General features: G+C 43.5%; 1 protein-coding gene across 6 annotated transcripts in view; it reads right to left on the bottom strand.

Moving 5' to 3' along the window:
* The window catches only part of LOC126412875 (very-long-chain (3R)-3-hydroxyacyl-CoA dehydratase), a 162,715-nt gene that overhangs the window by 99,767 nt on the left and 43,651 nt on the right, over positions 1-19,297 (bottom strand). For all 6 annotated transcript variants that reach the window (XM_050082751.1, XM_050082750.1, XM_050082756.1 and 3 more), the window contains exons 2-3: positions 16,396-16,555; positions 16,190-16,306 (exon numbers count right to left, since the gene is read on the bottom strand). In XM_050082751.1, the coding sequence (XP_049938708.1) occupies positions 16,190-16,306; positions 16,396-16,479 (201 nt within the window). In that variant the 5' untranslated portion in view covers positions 16,480-16,555. The remainder of the gene's footprint in view (positions 1-16,189; positions 16,307-16,395; positions 16,556-19,297) is intronic.

The raw sequence follows: 19,297 nt of genomic DNA, 5'->3' as shown, positions 1-19,297 counted from the left end.
CATAGAGAAAGAGAGGTCATGAACTACAGATTAAATGTCCTCCACCATATTGCTACCACGGATAACAAGTAAAACATGGTTGACAGCCCGCGTGTCGTTCGCTAAAATGGCCGATAACTCAGACGGCAAACACAAACGAGAACATAAGTGATTTAAAAAAAAAAGGGGCATTCCATCAAGAAGTGGCAAACCATCACAGTTTGAGGGCAATGAGCCAAAGTGGTGGGGGAGCACCACTTAACTAATGGCAGTGGCTAAAAAGACAGTGCCCAATCCACAATCTAGATAAAATGATCTCCTCATGGCAAGAGGGCTGAGAGGAGGTTGTTCAAGCTGCTGGGAGAGGTTTAATTTCCCGGAACTTGTTCCCACGAAGGGAGAATCACTGGTGATGCCAAAGTGACACCACCAGTTGACAGATGGCAACACAAATATCATCAGAGGGAATGGAAGAACTAGCAGACTGATGTACGAGGATTGCAGCCTCAGCAGCAGCATCAGTGGTCTCATTTACCATTAGGCCGACAAGACCAGTGTCCCACATAAACATCCCTGTGGGTCCCTCAAGAACAAGCAAGTGACAGCTTTCCTGGGACTGTTGCCCTAAAGGATGGACAGTGTACAGCACACAGAGGCTTTGAAGCGCACTTAGAGAGTTGGAGCAGATGACAAAATTGAAAGGCCTATGTCACCAGATGTACTGCGTGGCCTGATACAGGGCGAAGAGCTCTGCTGTAAATAATGACCAGTGTTCTGGAAGCCGATAACAAAAAGCGTCAATGCCAATCACAAAGGCACACCCACCAACACGGTCAGTGTGCACAAAGGTGCTAGTGAGAAACTTACAGTGATAGAAAAAGACTGGAGTAGTGTCCTTAGGAAGTGAATGCAGGTCAAGGTGAACATGGGCTGTCACACGAAACTAAGGTGGCGAAGGGTTCATGCCCATTGGGAAAGTGGCACATAGCACGAAATTAAGTTGCTGGAGCAATAGCTGAAAGTGAACTCCAGGTGGTGACAGAAGAGGGATGTGCCCCTTACTGGTGTTCAAAAGAGTCACTGAAGAAGGTGGCTTAGGAAGGGTGGCCAGGCATGGCAGACAAGTAGCTTGTGTATCATGACAGTGATAGTTTGGTGGCTTCTGTATACAGGCTCTCAACCGGGCTAGTGTAAAAGGCACCAGTGGCCAAGCGGATGACATGATGGTGGATAATACTGAGACGGCGCAAGACGGATGGACACGCAGATGAATAAACAAAACATTCATAGTCTAGTTTTGAACAGCCGGTATAAATGGAGAATGGTATTCTGATCTGCTCTCCAGGAAGTACCGTAGAGGACACGTATGACATTGATGGACCATGTACAGCAGGTGGCCAGGTAAGACACATGGGAGGACCAAGAAAGTTTCCTATCAAGTATGAGCCCCAGGAATATTGTAGTTTCAATAAACGGAAGAGCAACAGGCCCAAGATGTAAAGATGGTGGAAGAAATCAATTGCACCACCAGAAATTCATACAAACGTTCTTTCAGTCAAAAAGCAAAATCTATTGTCGACGCTCCATGAGTAAAGACAATCGAGACATCACTGAAAGTGCTGCTCAAGAAGACAAGTCCACGGAGAACTGCAACAGATGGCAAAATCATCAATGAAAAGAAAGCCCGAGATGCTCGGTAGAAGACAGGCCACAATAGGGTTAATGGGGATAGCAAAGAGGATGATGCTAAGGACGGAGACCTGAGGCGCCGTTTTCCTCGATAAAGGTATCAGACAAGGCAGAACCCACACATACCTTGAAAACTCAGTCTTTTAAAAATTCCTGAAGGAAATGGGGCATGTGGCTACAGAAGCCCCAAGCGTAGAGAATACGGAGGATACTACTCCTCCATCAGATATCGTAGGCTTTCTCCAAATCAAAAAACACAGCCACTGGCTGATATTTCTGCAGGAAACCATTCATGACATGGGTTGACAAAGTGACAAGTTGGTCAATTGCAGAATGGCATGCTTGAAATCCACACTGTGCAGTGGTTAGTTAGCTGCAAGACTCGAGCCACTATATCAGCCAGGCATGAATCATATGTTCCATCACTTTGCAAACAGAGCTGGTGAGAGAAATGGGGCGATAACTACAAGGAAGATGTTTGTCCATACCGGGCTTAGATGAAAATATGACAGTGGCTTCACGCCAGTGTCTCAGAAACATGCCCTCTGCCCAGATGAAACTGTTCATATAAAGCAGAAAATGCTTGCCCACAAGAGAAAGGTTCTGCAACAATTGAATGTGAATACCACCTGGCTCTAGCATGGAGGATTGGGATTAAGTGAGAGCTTGATCTACCTCTATCATAGTAAGGGCACCATTGCAACACTCATGTTTCTGAGAAGAGAAGTGTATCACCTGAGCCTCCTTCACTCATTTCCGATGGAGGAAGGCAGGGTGACAGAGGGTGGATCTCAAAATCTCCACAAAATATCATTCCAAGGTGTTGGAGAAAGCAATAGGATCCACTATGATATCATCTGCTACAGCCAGGGTGGAAATTGTGGGATGGAATTGGTCCAGAGAGAGGCCGGAGGTTGGCCCACAAGACAGAAGAGAGAGTGTTACTGTTAAAAGAACTAGTACATTAAATCCACCTAGTTTTCTGCTATCCCGAAGAACATGATTATACTGTGTACACAACTGTTTACAATGAATGCAGTTTGCTGTCATAGGATGATGGTTAAAAATGTGGAGAACATGTCTCTATGCGCGAATTGCATCTGTGTCATACCTCAGTCCAGCTAAAGAGGAAATGCAAGGAATGGAACATTCTGTGGTGGTAAGGATAATATTTGTGAGATATTTTACCTGGTCATCACAATTGGGGAATAGTTGCTCATCAAAGGTCGCCAGAGAGGAGTAAAGCCTCCTGCTGGTCTCAGAAAGCTGCCGTTTGAGTGTGCCGGAGTTGGGGTAGGAGTCAGCAAATGGATAGCACAAGGGAAATGGTCACTCGAGTATGTGTCGGAGAGAGTGGACCACTCGAGACAATGGGCAAGCTCGGTAGTGCAGAAGGAGAGGGAATAGCTATGCTTTGAGTCTGAAAGCAACATGGGTGCTCCTAGGTTAAGGCAAATGAGGCTAAGTTGACTGAGGAGGTCAGCCAGGGGGCACCTCTGTGACGCGTTCTGGGAGAGCCCCAAAGGGGCTAGTGTGCATTAAAATCACTGAACAGCAGAAAGGGGTGAGGCGGTTGCGTAATAAGCTGGAGGAAGTCTGCCCCGGTGACGCCGAATGATGGAGGTGTGTAAATGGTACAAAGGGAAAAAGTGAAGCGAGGAAGGAAAATGCAGACTGCAACAGATTGTAGCAGAATCTTCAGGTGGGAAGCAGACTGGAAAGAAATGGGCGAGGTTGCAATTTTTTTTCCTGGATGCAGGGAACAAGTGGACGCTGCAATTCTAAGGGCAGCCATAAGTCCTCTTAGTTGGATCTAAGACTGAGAACTTTCCATTGTAGGAGAAAAGGGAGGATGGAAAAATTAAGGAGTGTTGCTTTGTTGGTTGCAGAGTGCCAGCCTTTGAAGACTCACTGCTACAGGGTGCAGAGGCTGGAGGATCCTGCTGCACGAGATCTACAGAGGTAATGGCATTCTCCCTCTGTTGGTCTGTGAAGTCCAGGACAGAAAAACGGTTGGCGGTGCACACCGGCGATATGAAGATTAGCTGGGTGGGAGTATCACATGACGAAACTGTCGATGAGGATCTCCAAGTTGGCGAAGGGGAAGACTGTCCGCTTTTGTTCGATTTCTTAGAGCCTTTCCAGTTGGCAGAGGAAGACTCGCATGCTTGTTGGCTGGAGGGAAATAAGAAGCATTTGCGGGAGTATTCCTTCTGTCATTTCCAGCCTGCCGGTTGTGTAGCAGGTGACTTTGACCCATGAGGCGAAAGTTTGGTGGCTTGTTGCACAGCTGTAGGAGGAGACTGGGATGCTACCATGACAATGGGCGATTTTACAACCACAGTGCTGAATTTGGGGTCGCATATCTGCATGGCAATGTCCTTCATGGAGTGGGATGTAACAAGAACAGTACTGCAGGTGCCAGATGGTAGAATGCAGGGCTTCCAACTAGCCAACAACTTGCGAGCAAGCAGGTAAGGCACTTTTTCTTCACCCACATCTCCTGGATGGACCGCTCATCGAGACACATGGGAAAATCTCAGGGGGAGGCTGGATGGTCACCATTGCAATTGATACAGTGGGGAGAAGGCATATGATCGCTGTTAGCATCCCTACCACAGTTACACATTTGGCCGGGTGTCGACAGGACATTCAAGTGTGGTTATAATGATGACATTGATAGCAGCACATCAGGTTCAAAACGTATGGTCAGACTGTGATAACTTCACAACCTGTTCTGATCTCTGATGGAAGCACCACTCCACTAAAAGTGAGAAAAAGAATGCGTGTGGGCACTAAGGACATCTTTTTCCTTTTTCATCACCCGATGGACTGCAATGACACCCTGATCAGAGAAGTATGTCTGTATTTATACCTCAGTCAGACCATCAAGCAGCCTAGTGTAAACAACACCACAGGAAGAATTCAGCATTCAATGGGCCTCGACATGAACAGGATAGCCATGGAGGAGCAAAGCCGCAAGCAGTTGTGTATGAGTATCAGAAGTAGTCTCCAAAAGCAAAGTGCCATTGCATAAATGAGAGCAGGATTTCACAGGGCTGGCAATTTCATCAGCATCTTTCTGAATAATAAATGGATTTACCGTAACAAAGGACTGACCATTTTCAGTACGTGAAACCATGAGGAACTGTGGCGCAGCTGAGGGGATGTTCGAATCTTAAGCTTCATTCTGGTTATGTTTAGTAGATGTTGATTGTGAAGAACACGATTGACTCATTGCAAGAAAATCCCTCATAACAGCCAGCATTTCTGATAGTATGCTCCTTCCAATTGGGAGGGGGGTAGGTGATTGTTCAACACCTCGGGTCACACCTACCAAATATCTGACAGACATACCAATTGGCAATTTGGGGAGGTAGCATCTCACATAGTCACCTCTCCTGGCCTGGCGTGTACCAGGGTGTAAGTGCGAACCCTACCTGTCGACCCAAGGCTGGGAATTATGCATTACCCAGTCACCTGTTATGCATCAGAAGCATGGTCTGGCCTTCAGGAGCACACAGGAAGGAAGAAGAAAATGAGGAACCTCAAACGCCAAAGCGGAGGAAGAGTAGGAGAAGCAGAATGAAGTATAAAAAAAGGAATGAAAAATACTGGAGAGACTGTTTTGACATCACCTACTGAAAATGCAGAACACATTCCCAAAAACAGGTTCCCCAAGGGAAGGGATACAGAATGGCAAGAGTATAGATATGCAGTACTGAAGGGAAAAGATGCTGCAAAGGCTGGGGCCCCATTGTAGCCTAGCACAAACCCTTCAAAGAGTGGCGAGCTGCTTGGGGGGGGGGGGGGGGGGGGGGGCATTTGTCTGTGAATACATTATGAGTAGTAGAGGTTCTAGAGGAAAATGAGGAGCTCGACAAGGTTCACTGTTTCACGGAGTGTGGAGTGCATACCAGAGTTAAACAGAAATTGGGTAGTGCCTATCAGAGTAGATAACTTTGGAACTATACACAGCGTGTTATCTAAATGGTTCCTGGTACTAACATTATTTATTTACAGGAAGAATTGGACAAAAGATATTTGGACTCTAAACTGAGGCAAGTCACAAGTTTCTCCACATCCACACTGCAAGGAAAACTAGCTCCTCTAGAAGGAGTTGGTAGAAAAGGCAAGGAAGAATTGCTGGTAGAATATGAACACTTACTGAAACATTAGAGGCTTTATTGGCAACTCCAGTAACAAAGCACACAGTACAAACTGGAAATTAACTGCCTGTATATGGGAGTCTTATTGGGTACCCAATCCCCTCCAATCTATGATGGATAAGTTTAGCAGCTACAACTACAAGATGTGATCTTTGAAGAAAGCACTAGCCTGTGGGGTGCACCAATAGCGATTGTATCCAAACAAGATTATCGTATTTTTGTGACTAAAGGTACTTGAATAAATGAACAATTACAGATGTGTACCTTATACAAAACATTACAGAAACGTTGGATAACTACAAGCAATACAGGCAGTTTACAATGATAGATCTGCAGCGTGGTTACTATCCAGAAAATTGTCCAAAAATAGCATTTACCAGTTCATCAGTCTAGCACTAATATTGGTGCATGTCATTTGGTTTAAAGAATACACCTGCCACATTTCAGTGTGTGTGTGTTTGATGGAGTATTGAAAGGATTAAAACTGAAGCAACGCATGGTTTATTTGGTGACAGGATTATATTTTTGAAAGCTTTACAAGAATGTGTGGTATTGTAACAAAGCAGGTGGGATCATATCCAGCAGTTACAATTTCTTCCTCCAAAATTATAATTTGTTTCTCAAAATTTGTGATGTCTTCAATAACGTTATTTGTATGACATGCACAGAAATTTAATGACAGTGTATTAGCTTTACACCATTTATTAATGGCTTATTAATTTCAGTGAAAATTTGATTAACAGTCATTTCTAAATCTGTACTTGACTGTTTACTTACTAAAATGTTTGTATCATTTGTGAACAAAACAAAACTTAGCATCTGGCTACATAACTGACAAGAAGTCATCAATATGGGGAAAAAAAAGAAACAGGCCAATCACAAAACCTTGAGAAACACCACGTGTAATTAATTCCCAATCAGATGGAGACAGACTGCTTACTGCACAGGTATTTCACAGTGACACCCTTTGTTTCCTGTTAGGTAAGATTTGAACCATTTCGCAGCACTGCTGGTGACACTATAATATTCTAATTTACTTAAGAGAATGCTGTGATTCACAGAGTCAAAGGCTTTTGACAGGTCACAGAAAATAACAGTAGTTTCTAATTTGTTACCTAACGAATTAAGTACAGTCTCATTATACATGTAAAATAGCTTTCTCTACATTAGAACCCATAGGGACCCCAAAATGTGACTTGGACAATATACTACTTGCAGTCAGATGCTTAAGGAGATGTTTGCACACAACATTTTCAAATATTCTTGAAAAAGCAAGCAAATTTATTCTGTCATGCAAGTAATCACTTGCTGGGTGTATGTACTAAGTCACAAGACAGACTAGGCTGCACATACAGTAGCGGATTCCTCAGGTCACTTTAACAACGCAGCTTGGTATTCGCAAACAGGTCACTCTGCAGCCCTCCTGTCAGTCTTGGAGAGAGAGTTTTTTGGAGTGAGGCACTTACGTGGAAGTTTTGCTGAATTTTGGTTGGGAGATTTAGTGACTCGTAGAGCATTTCCAGTACAGAAAATCTGAGAGAATTGGAAAATGAGTTCCTGGCCACAGGTGCACAATTCTGTTTAGTTATTTTCTGGTTTTTCTATGTGAGTGAGCATGTAGATGTTAAGTGGGCAGATGTCTTATGCCAGGTTGTGTATCCACTTAAAGTACATACCTGAAGGTGATGTTCAATGAAAGAAGCAGATTTTACAAGCTTTAACTGATGCCAATAAATTCCATTTGTTTCAGTGGAAATTTGAGTTGATGTTTTTGAGTGATTTCTCCCTCCTGACTTACAACTGTATTCCTGTTTTGTTGGCTGTAGATGTTAGCTGTAGAAGTTGCTCGAGACAGCTAGAGGCAGCCTATGAACTGTTAGAGGTGTGCCCATATTTCAGAAGCTTTTAGAAAGTAATTACAAGGTTTTAATTATTGACTTTGGTTGGTTGGTTGATTGGTGGTGGTGGAGGACCAAATAGTGATGTCATTGGTCCCATTATACCAGGTGGCAGGAACTAAGGAAGGAACAACGCCACATTCCAGTTGATGGGAAACTGGCAAACAAACATGCAGAAGGAGCACTGCAGCAGCAATAAGAGTATACGGGGTAGAGGGGGCAGGGGAGCCAACTCGGGAGTGGTGATAGCAAGGATCCCAGCAAGATGGGGCACTAGCACCACCAAGATCCATCCTGATCTCCACACAATACCATGGTGGTGACACAACTGGGACAAAACCCCAGGAAGAAGTCACAAGAACAGGGAAAATAAAACAGCGCAAAAGACCACAGACAAAACTTAGAGAAAGGGGGGGGGGAGGGGGGGGACCAGGCTGGTGTGGAGGCAAGGCCGAAGGCCTCAAAAAAGGGCAGCAACATTAAACGATGGACAACAATTCTGGAGGATGGACCACTTTTGCAACGAGAACTGAGGACGGGCCTAACAATGCAAGAGTTGTCCGCTAACACCAGGAACAAGCACAGTGGGAGGATGTATTTAGTGCAAAGGACCAAAACACTGGGTCAGTCAAGCAAAATATAGATCACAATGATGGGAGGCTGCAAATACAAAGGGAGGGGAGGAGGGGGGCAGCTCATTACGGAATTAAGAACTAAGGTCAATCTGGTACGGCTGACACAAAGATGCCAGAGGATGGTAGATTTTTCGCCAAGAGGGGCAGAGGAAAGAATTACACATGGCGGGAGTCCCCTGAAACACACGAAGTTTATTAAACAGTGGGAGTGAGGTTGCTCCCCACTCCCACCCCCTCAAGTGTAGGCATATGACTGAGCGAAAAGGAATTTGAAGCCACAAATCTGCCCCCAGATGGGTCATGGAAATGGGGGGGGGGGGGGGGGGGAGGGCAGGTGGCTGCCTGCTCTCTGTCCCCCCGCCCAACGAGCCACAAGCTCATTACCCCAGCAGCATGTTCAAGATTTGTGAGAAGGTTGTGGATGGCAGGGACAACAGGGTGGAGGGAAAAACACAGGGTGATAGCTTGCTGGACACTCATTGACTCCATAGATAACAAACTATGGTGAGGGAGGACCATTGAATAAAGCAGGGTGCCAAGTAAATGGCCATCAGTTACGTGGTAAACACCCTGGACATGGCAGGCAAGAGATAAGACTTTCATGTGAACAGAAGACATGAAGGCATATTTCACAGATTTAGAGCAACAGTTGTAAAAAATAATAGCATTCTGAAATTCTCGTAAGAGCAGGCAGAACAAACAATGGAAAACCCCTTGAGCAATGGTGGCTTTCACAGACTCCAACAAAAGACATTCATCTGAATCTGGGGCCGAGGAATTTTCAGGAAAAAAGAGTGAATATTGAAATGACGCCAGAGAGATGTGAGGTGGTTTGATGAACCCTCTGCCAGGCACTTGAATGTGATTTGCAGAGTATCCATGTAGATGTAGAACCGGTAAAACCCACCAGATGGTCGGCAGTGTGCGGGCAACACCCCAAAGTCATGGGGGGTGAGCAGGGAAAGAGTGTATCATGATGGCATATGAAACCAGAAGCTAGGGTCGCTGAACTGAAAAGGGGGGGAGGGGGGGATGTAAACCCAGCCTCTACCAAAACATTATCAACAGCACTAGTGTGAAGGGCACCAGTGGCCAAATGGATGCCAAAATGAAGGGCAGGGTCCAAGAAGAGAAGTGCAGAAGGGGCAGCTGAACCATAAAATTGACAACCACAATCCAGATGGGGTGGAACTAAGGCCCAATAAAGGTGTAGAAGAGTTTAACGATCCATGCTCTAAGAGGTGTGGGCAAGGAAGCATAGCTTATAGAAACAGCGAATCTTCAGAAGGTGGAGACGGGGCAACCAAGTAACGTTGCTGTCAAAAAGAAGAGCCAACAAGCTGAAATGGGGGACTGCACTCAGGTGTTGGGCCTCGAGATTGGAGTTGCAAATCAGGATGGACCATAGTAAGGCAACAGAACTGCACCACCCATGATTTACGTGGGGAGAAATGAAAACTGTGTGTGAGAGACCACGCAGAAGAACGTCGGATGGCATCCTTGAGCTGTTGCTCCACAGAGGCCACCAAGTGGCAACTAGCCCAGATATAGAAATCATCCACATACAGAGAAGGGGTGAAAAACAGGCCTACAGAGGCCAGATGTTTGGCATGAAGGCATTTAAAGATAGTAAGAGTGGCCAAGGAAAGGCATTGCAATGCTCAAAGGCAATCGGGGATGGTGATGGCAACGGCTGTGCTCCACCAAGAGTCTGGCGAGGGGCAAAAGGGGCCCATCAAGTGTGGAACAGCAATGCAGGCAGTGGAAATAATCATATCAGACACATCACGGACCATTGCATTAACACTACCTGACAAAGAGGTGGTAAACATGACGTGGGAAGAATATAGAGGCCAATTGACATGATGGAAAGCAGGATAACCTGGACATATCAGGAGACAGGAAGGAAATGAGAGAATCAATTGGAAGAGGTCACTATCACAGAGGTCATCATTTGGCAACCAGTACAATGAAGGGAGCATTGGAGGGGAAGTGAGCGAGAGATTGCAAACTGTGATTGCAGTATCCTAGTGGACCTGGATGGCAACTGCTCCCAAAGTGGTGCAAAGTAGGGGGATCCATGAATTAACATCGGAAGCCCACCAAGAGCCAACCCAGTTTCAACACAATGCACGGGACCCACAAATGGTCGGTGAGTGAGCATCAGTATAATGAGATTCCTGGAGAACTACAGAAGCTATGGAGTAAAAGAAAACAAGGAATTGCTGCTCCAAAAGGTGACAGCAGTATCTTTTAGAATTCCATTGAATAAACTGGTCACACAATCAGGTCACCATCAGTTACCAATAAGTACAGGGTGACATCTTTGGGGCATCACTGGTAGGCATCAAACATCAAAGGAGGGGGGACACTTCGCCAGCTGGTTAGGGAGTGTGGCACCCAGAGAAGAGCACTTGGGAACCACAGGGAAAAGGAAGGGGAGAGGAGAAGTGGGTGGAACTGGGATAAGGCAGAGGGAGGAAAGGGACAGGACACAATTGAGGCAAAATTAGATGTCACACACAAAGGGTGAAACGATCATATTTTCAATGACCCTCAGAGTAGGATAAATCATCATTCCTGTATCTTCTTTTCCTTCTTATAAACTGGGTAATCTGGTGAGCATGGAGAGTGATGGTCACGATAATTAACATATGCGAGTGACAGAACACAGGGAGGGGAGGGGAGGGGAAGGGGGGGAAGGGGGGGCTCATGGAGTGAGTATCCACACTCACTGCAGGGAGGGTCCACTGTATAGCAGCCTGGGAGGGTACCCGCCTCAAATAAGGCGCTAGTATGGATGTGATTGTCCTTACAGTTTTTCTGAACATGCCAAACAAAAGAACACCCGGCCATTCCAGATTAGGCCAAGGTTCCTCATCAGTGTGAAGGTAAAATGACTATCTGGCCACAGGGAGATTGGGTGGCAGAAGTAGTTTTGTTCAACAGTGAACCTGACCACTTCTTACTCCCATATGTCACTTCACCAAACTTGTTTTAGATAGTTTCCACAAAAAATAATGGCTTGGTGGTGGTGGAAGTGTATCCTGTGAGTCCTGGTGCAGGCCAGGTAGTGGGGAAAGCGATTCACACTAACAAGGGGAGGCCGCCAATTGTGAAATTCAGATTCGATTCATACTGTGCATAATAAAAGCTCATGGCCAGAGGTGTAATGTGGCAAAGCACCAAGATGCACTTCTCAACCGTTGTCGAGAAAATCGACAGTTAAAAGAAACCGTTGCGGTGAAATACTCTCTACGATTAATGATTTTCTACAGTGTCATAGCGCAGCGGTAAGCGCTGGGGTTCGTAATCCGAAGGTCGCCAGATCGAATCTCGCGCCATGCAATATTTTTTTATTATTCGTTTTTTGCAATTTTTATATATATATACATATATATATACATATAAAAACAAAGATGAGGTGACTTACCGAACAAAAGCGCTGGCAGGTCGAAAGACACACAAACAAACACAAACACACACACAAAATTCAAGCTTTCGCAACAAACTGTTGCCTCATCAGGAAAGAGGGAAGGAGAGGGGAAGACGAAAGGAAGTGGGTTTTAAGGGAGAGGGTAAGGAGTCATTCCAATCCCGGGAGCGGAAAGACTTACCTTAGGGGGAAAAAAGGACAGGTATACACTCGCACACACGCACATATCCATCCACACATACAGACACAAGCAGACATATTTAAAGACCCGAAATGGTTGTTTAAAAGGTGAAAGGAGCTGTTTGTGAACTAGAAACGGTGGATATTATAGCGGCGGTAGTGCTGAAAGCGGCAAAAAAAATTTTTTGGTTATGGTTTGGAAGTGGGTTACGTATTGTTGAGTATATATATAGGCGGGATAAAATAGTGCAGATTACGGTAAAAAGGAGAAGGTGAATACAAAGTGAAACTACTGGCAAAAACAGAAAGAGGAAAATAAGACGACAGAAAAGATTTCGAAATGGAACAGTGACAATAACAAACGTAATTGTTGGATTCAAATTAATGATATCAATATAATGGAAGGAAACATTCCACGTGGGAAAAATTATATATAAAAACAAAGATGAGGTGACTTACCGAACAAAAGCGCTGGCAGGTCGAAAGACACACAAACAAACACAAACACACACACAAAATTCAAGCTTTCGCAACAAACTGTTGCCTCATCAGGAAAGAGGGAAGGAGAGGGGAAGACGAAAGGAAGTGGGTTTTAAGGGAGAGGGTAAGGAGTCATTCCAATCCCGGGAGCGGAAAGACTTACCTTAGGGGGAAAAAAGGACAGGTATACACTCGCACACACGCACATATCCATCCACACATACAGACACAAGCAGACATATTTAAAGACCTTTAAATATGTCTGCTTGTGTCTGTATGTGTGGATGGATATGTGCGTGTGTGCGAGTGTATACCTGTCCTTTTTTCCCCCTAAGGTAAGTCTTTCCGCTCCCGGGATTGGAATGACTCCTTACCCTCTCCCTTAAAACCCACTTCCTTTCGTCTTCCCCTCTCCTTCCCTCTTTCCTGATGAGGCAACAGTTTGTTGCGAAAGCTTGAATTTTGTGTGTGTGTTTGTGTTTGTTTGTGTGTCTTTCGACCTGCCAGCGCTTTTGTTCGGTAAGTCACCTCATCTTTGTTTTTATATATAATTTTTCCCACGTGGAATGTTTCCTTCCATTATATTGATATCATTAATTTGAATCCAACAATTACGTTTGTTATTGTCACTGTTCCATTTCGAAATCTTTTCTGTCGTCTTATTTTCCTCTTTCTGTTTTTGCCAGTAGTTTCACTTTGTATTCACCTTCTCCTTTTTACCGTAATCTGCACTATTTTATCCCGCCTATATATATACTCAACAATACGTAACCCACTTCCAAACCATAACCAAAAAATTTTTTTTGCCGCTTTCAGCACTACCGCCGCTATAATATCCACCGTTTCTAGTTCACAAACAGCTCCTTTCACCTTTTAAACAACCATTTCGGGTCTTTAAATATGTCTGCTTGTGTCTGTATGTGTGGATGGATATGTGCGTGTGTGCGAGTGTATACCTGTCCTTTTTTCCCCCTAAGGTAAGTCTTTCCGCTCCCGGGATTGGAATGACTCCTTACCCTCTCCCTTAAAACCCACTTCCTTTCGTCTTCCCCTCTCCTTCCCTCTTTCCTGATGAGGCAACAGTTTGTTGCGAAAGCTTGAATTTTGTGTGTGTGTTTGTGTTTGTTTGTGTGTCTTTCGACCTGCCAGCGCTTTTGTTCGGTAAGTCACCTCATCTTTGTTTTTATATATAATTTTTCCCACGTGGAATGTTTCCTTCCATTATATTGATATCATATATATATACATATATATATATATAAAACAAAGATGATGTGACTTACCATACGAAAGCGCTGGCAGGTCGATAGAAACACAAACAGACACATACATACACACAAAATTCAAGCTTTCGCAACAAACTGTTGCCTCATCAGGAAACATGGAAGGAGGGGGAAAGACGAAAGGAAGTGGGTTTTAAGGGAGAGGGTAAGGAGTCATTCCAATCCCGGGAGCGGAAAGACTTACCTTAGGGGGAAAAAAGGACGGGTATACACACACACACACACACACACACACACACACACACACACACACACACACATATATATATATATATATATATAAAAACAAAGATGATGTGACTTACCATACGAAAGCGCTGGCAGGTCGATAGAAACACAAACAGACACATACATACACACAAAATTCAAGCTTTCGCAACAAACTGTTGCCTCATCAGGTATATATATATATATATATATATATATATATATATATATATAAAATTAATGAACTGCTTATGCATGTTGGTCAAGGCGGATCGCTCTCCAATTGTACCACCTCCATTTTTCCGTTTGTTTAACAGGGTGTACCAAAGCTGTCCCGTCCGCACTGATTTCGACGATTTTATAAGTTGGGCTAGGGACCGCATCTACCTTCTTTCGAAGTTAGCAGGCAACTACGCTGTTATGGGGCGGCTCGTTTCGGCCCATTCAACATCTGTCCTTCAAGTGTAACGAGCGAGTAACGGAGTTTATATTTCATACCTGCCACAGCTAGTTTGTGTTCGTGGGGTCTCTATTCTAATTCGAACGTTTGACTTACGCTATACGTATTCGTTTCTACGTCTTCCGTTAACTATACGTGGTTAACATTATGAAGACAATTAGTAACATTTGTGAAATACAACTTTGTTTGCGGAAAACATAATGATGTTCGAAGTCGCCAGTTTTTCCACGACAAACGACTTTCAACAACTTATTATATGCATAATTGTTGAAACTGATTGCCGTGAATTATAAAAACAAATACTACAAAAAAAGTTGCATGGAGCGAGATTCGATCCGGCGACCTTCGGATTACGAACCCGAGCGCTTTCCACTGCACCACCACGCTGTAGAAAATTACTAATCGTAGAGAGTATTTCACCGCTACGGTTTCTTTTAACTGTCGATTTTCTCGACAACGGCTGAGAAGTGCATCTTGGTGCTTTGCTACATTACACCTCTGGCCATGAGCTTTAGTTATGCGCAGTATGAATCGAATCTGAATTTCACAATTGGCGGCCTCCCCTTGTAAGCCAGCAAACCTGGCCCTCCTCCCAGAAGATAGCCAGGTAAGGGCACGCCACAGGATCATAAGAAACAGCATTAAAGGATTCTTTTCCAATTAAAGAGAAGACATAGAAGAATGGACAGATTTTTGGAGCTTAATTCTACATTTTGTACGCAAAACATGTGTTTTTATCCATTCACTCCGATCAAGAGCTCTCCCCATAGTGCCACCCAGATATAGCAAAGGCCACGTGGCATGGCGGCCATAGCCAGTGGTACTGATGGTCCAGATTGACAAACAATCACTCCTAGGCACACACAGAGAAGTGGCAGTGCAAGTACCAGAACTGTGATCCCTGTGTTGTCAGGGGGTTTAACCAAAAGGGCACACAATGAAGACGCTAAGTAAGGTGTTCTTCCCCAGATGGCTCACACTGTGGAGACAAAATTTAGAAGGGGAGGTCAAACCCCAAAAAGGAACCAAAAATGCCGAAAAGGAATGCTGATGTAAAAAAATCAGAATAAAACCATAAGAGATAGCAGAAACCAGGATGACAGCCAGGCCAGCGTAAGCAAGGACACAGAGAGGGGAAGGAGGGGCAGGGGGGAAGGAAGAAGACAGGGAGGGTGAGGCAAGAGGAAGGGAATAGAGCCTGGGAAGGATATAGGTGCCACAACAGCTCGTAGCTTCACATGCACCATACACGAACTCACGAAAGAGCTAAGAGCTCCTGAGGGGGATTGAATCTGAAATTGTAATACATCATGGTACAAAGTGAGGCTGTCAACCCTTATTTAGACTGTGTTTATAAGTTTAGCAGTGCAGAGAATTAATCCAGGTCTACCAATAAACATTTCTGAGTAAATCTGCAGAGCAACATGCAGCATTAATTTGCTTTGCACATCACACGTTGGTAAGTGTGTGTGGATACTGAGAGTGGCTGAAATTGGAATGTGGCAAGTCAGCTCTGAGGATGGATGAAAGGAACATTACAACCTTTCATATATTTTAGTAGCAAAATACAATATCCACTCAGTTGGGGGTTAACATTATGAATACACAACAAGAGACTCAAGAGGGGGAGGAAACATAATAAATAAAATCAGTGAATATTTGGACTTACAACACCTCCTAGTAGTTTTACATACGTTTCTGTGTAGTTAGCACAATTCCAAACAACAAAATTTTTTCTCTTGTATTCCTGTGCTTAAAGAGCTTAACATTTACCTCTCTATCAATAGGAGAGTGGAAATCCAATGAAAATGAGTAGCTGTGCGGTCCTTTAGCACCCTGGCCATGGGCAGAAAACTGTAGTTTATTTGGTGTAAGTTTTATTTGTGGATCCTGTAAGAAAGCAAACACATACAAATGTTAACAGTGTTGCAAAATGAGAAGACGCTACAACAAATGTTAAACTGTACATATATCCATACCTTTACATCTTTTAAATCAACCTTCAGTGTCACACAATTCTCCGTTTGTGCCCAGTACACGAAAGGGCTTAAGTTATCAGTCATTATGGCAGTTATTGAAAATTCTCCAAGTCAGCACAAGTACATAATGCCAATTTCATCCAGATTTATATAAGGAAGCCTGAAAGATAGATAATCCGTTTAATTTATAAAAGCTGTGGGAGCAACAATGCAGTATGCTGTCTGTTATCTAAGAGGCATATTCAGAAAGCGAGTGTACTGTGATAATAATGGGCTGGGCTTTTTGGTCTTCTAAGTGTTGGCAACAATGAGTTGTTGAAGAAAAAAAAGGGTGGCGGCAGGTCCCCTGAAGAGAGGAAACATCACAGGAACACACAGTTTTGTGGTGTCCAGTTGCATGACAGATGTTGGTAAGAAATCCTGCCATGTGTGAGCCACGTACTGTGATCCACTTCCTGCTCGCAGAAGGAATAGCACCCATCAAAAGGGAATTCAGTGGAGGCAGAATGAATGTTCAAGATTAACAGCTGAGCAGAAGACCTTTCATTTTGACTGATGAGTTGTTGCAAAAAATCAAGGGCACTGTTCTGGAAAACCTCTGATTGACAGTGGATGAAATTTCTGTGATTCTTCCGCAACTCTCTTATACAAGACAGAAATACTAGTATACTGAAACTGTGCACAAGATATGTCCTAAAACAGCTGACTGAGAGCACAAGAAAAATCGGACCAACAGCACCCATGAGCTTCTTGAGTGACTTGAATTGGATTGCGAGGATTTTCTGAGCTCTACTGTGACTGGGGATGAAACAAGGGTGGCTCACTACACACCTGAGACAAAAAGACAGTCGTCACAGTGGCATCACACCAATTCCCCATCTGCTAAAAAATTCAAAACCACAACTTCAGGAAAAAAAAAGTCATGGCCTTGGTGTTTTGGGGCTGAAATGGCACCATTTTGTAAAATTTCTGCCTCTGGGGGGAGGAGGGAGACCATCAGCGCACAATGATATTGTGAGAGCCTAAAAAACACTCAAAAGGAGCATTCAAAACAAAAGGAGGGGAATGCTGATGAGAGGAATGTGCTTGTTGTACCACAACGCCCATCCTCACACATTCTTAGCCACCAAGGCACTCTTAGACTTATTTGGATGGGATGTTCTAAACCACCCCCGTCATTCCCCTGACTTGGTGCCTTCAGTTCATCAACTTTTCCACCTCCCAGAAGGCAAACATTAGTGGAATTAAAGTTTCAACCAACAAGCAAGTGCAGAAGAGGTTCTGAAGGAGCTGGCAGGAGAGTACTTCGAGGAGGACATAAAGAAGCTTGTGCTACAGTTCACCATATACACTGAATGGTATGGCGATTATGTGGAAAAAAAGTTAACCTGTGTATCAACAATATTGTGGATTTTTTCCCCAAATACCTTTTCTAAAAAAATTAAAAATCTAATACACTTGAATCCTGAACATGCCTCGTGTATATATTGGTTGGCTAGTATTTGGATTATGATATTACATAACATGACTGTTAGAATGCAAGCATAAAAAAATAACTGTGTCCAGATAAAGTTGAAGATCAAGAGCAGTAACAAATACAAATAAAAATCTATAGAAAATCTATGCTGTTACCACATGCAAAATCACCAGAAGCATTACTTAACTTGTTTCCATTCACTTATGGTACCTGTTGCTATTAATAATGTGCACCCATTTCACCCTTCACTTTTATGCTTGCATTCAGTACTACTCAGTTCTGTCTTGGGTTTTGTCCTTCTGGCAGTGCTACTTCTTGTTAATAGTGAGACACAGCTACATTACGCGGAGTTGGCCAATAATGGGCCTTGTGTATGAGCTCACTGAATGCAATGGAAGACCAGCCTGATGACACTATGCTGAGCAATCACAACCACATGGCAGTACAGTGCTGTGTCTGAGGGTTGTTGCATTACTCTGTGTTGCGTGTTGCATGTTTTTGTTATTTCATATTTACAAGCTTCTTCAGTATTGTGAAGGTATTTTCACAGAATAAAGGATGGCTATAGTAACAAACTGAATAAACATTAATTACATTATTACTCTGTAACAAGTTGCCAGAGACTGTGGGTCCCTTGTTTCAAAATACTCAGAAGGTACCCCTGAACAACTTCCGAAAGTTTGTTGGTGGAGTTCTGGTTCACCCTGTATATTCCCGAACAAATAAATTTTTATAAACACTATTACTTTTTTCCCCTTCAGAAACACTAAAAAGCATTTTACTGTTTCCTTTAATTCAACCAGGAAATGTTCTAAAAGTGTTACACAAAGCTTTTACGAGACTATCAGTTTCATTCAACTATAGGGTTGTGTAATTACTTCCAAGATAAAGTTTTGGGGGGCATTTTCTAAAAAAGTAGTACAGAACTCTCACTCACTCATGAAAAATAAGATGGACACAAAATTGTAATGACTATGCAACTCCAACAACTCTTTCATAAATTTGTACAACTGTGCATATGGTGTAACATATCATGTTTGATAAAGCAATGTGTTATTCAACCCCTGGCTATCTGATGAATGACTACTTTTGTTATTACCTAATTACTTTAGAATTTCAAATGGTTGTAAAGTCTGCTGTCATTTGTGCATGTACACTAGGACAGACAGCTGCCATGCGTCCCCAAGGTGGGACGACAATGGCAGTTTTGCTATCAGTTGTCATACCTGCCAATTAGGCCGTTATTCCTTGCTATGATGTCCTGGCTCACAGAAGCATGATGTGCTATCAAATAAAGGGAGTTCCTTGACAGTGGTATTTACATCATGGAGGACATATGATGATGCATAGCCTGTCAGATTCATACAGAATTTCAGAGTGAGTTTATGTAACATCAAATCGAATGTGTGAACATTGTAACAAAAG

The sequence above is a fragment of the Schistocerca serialis genome, chromosome 7 (assembly GCF_023864345.2).
Source record: "Schistocerca serialis cubense isolate TAMUIC-IGC-003099 chromosome 7, iqSchSeri2.2, whole genome shotgun sequence".
NCBI classification, from domain to species: Eukaryota; Metazoa; Arthropoda; class Insecta; order Orthoptera; family Acrididae; genus Schistocerca; species Schistocerca serialis.
Note: the sequence above shows the minus strand (reverse complement) of the source record. Positions and strands in the feature narration are given on the sequence as shown.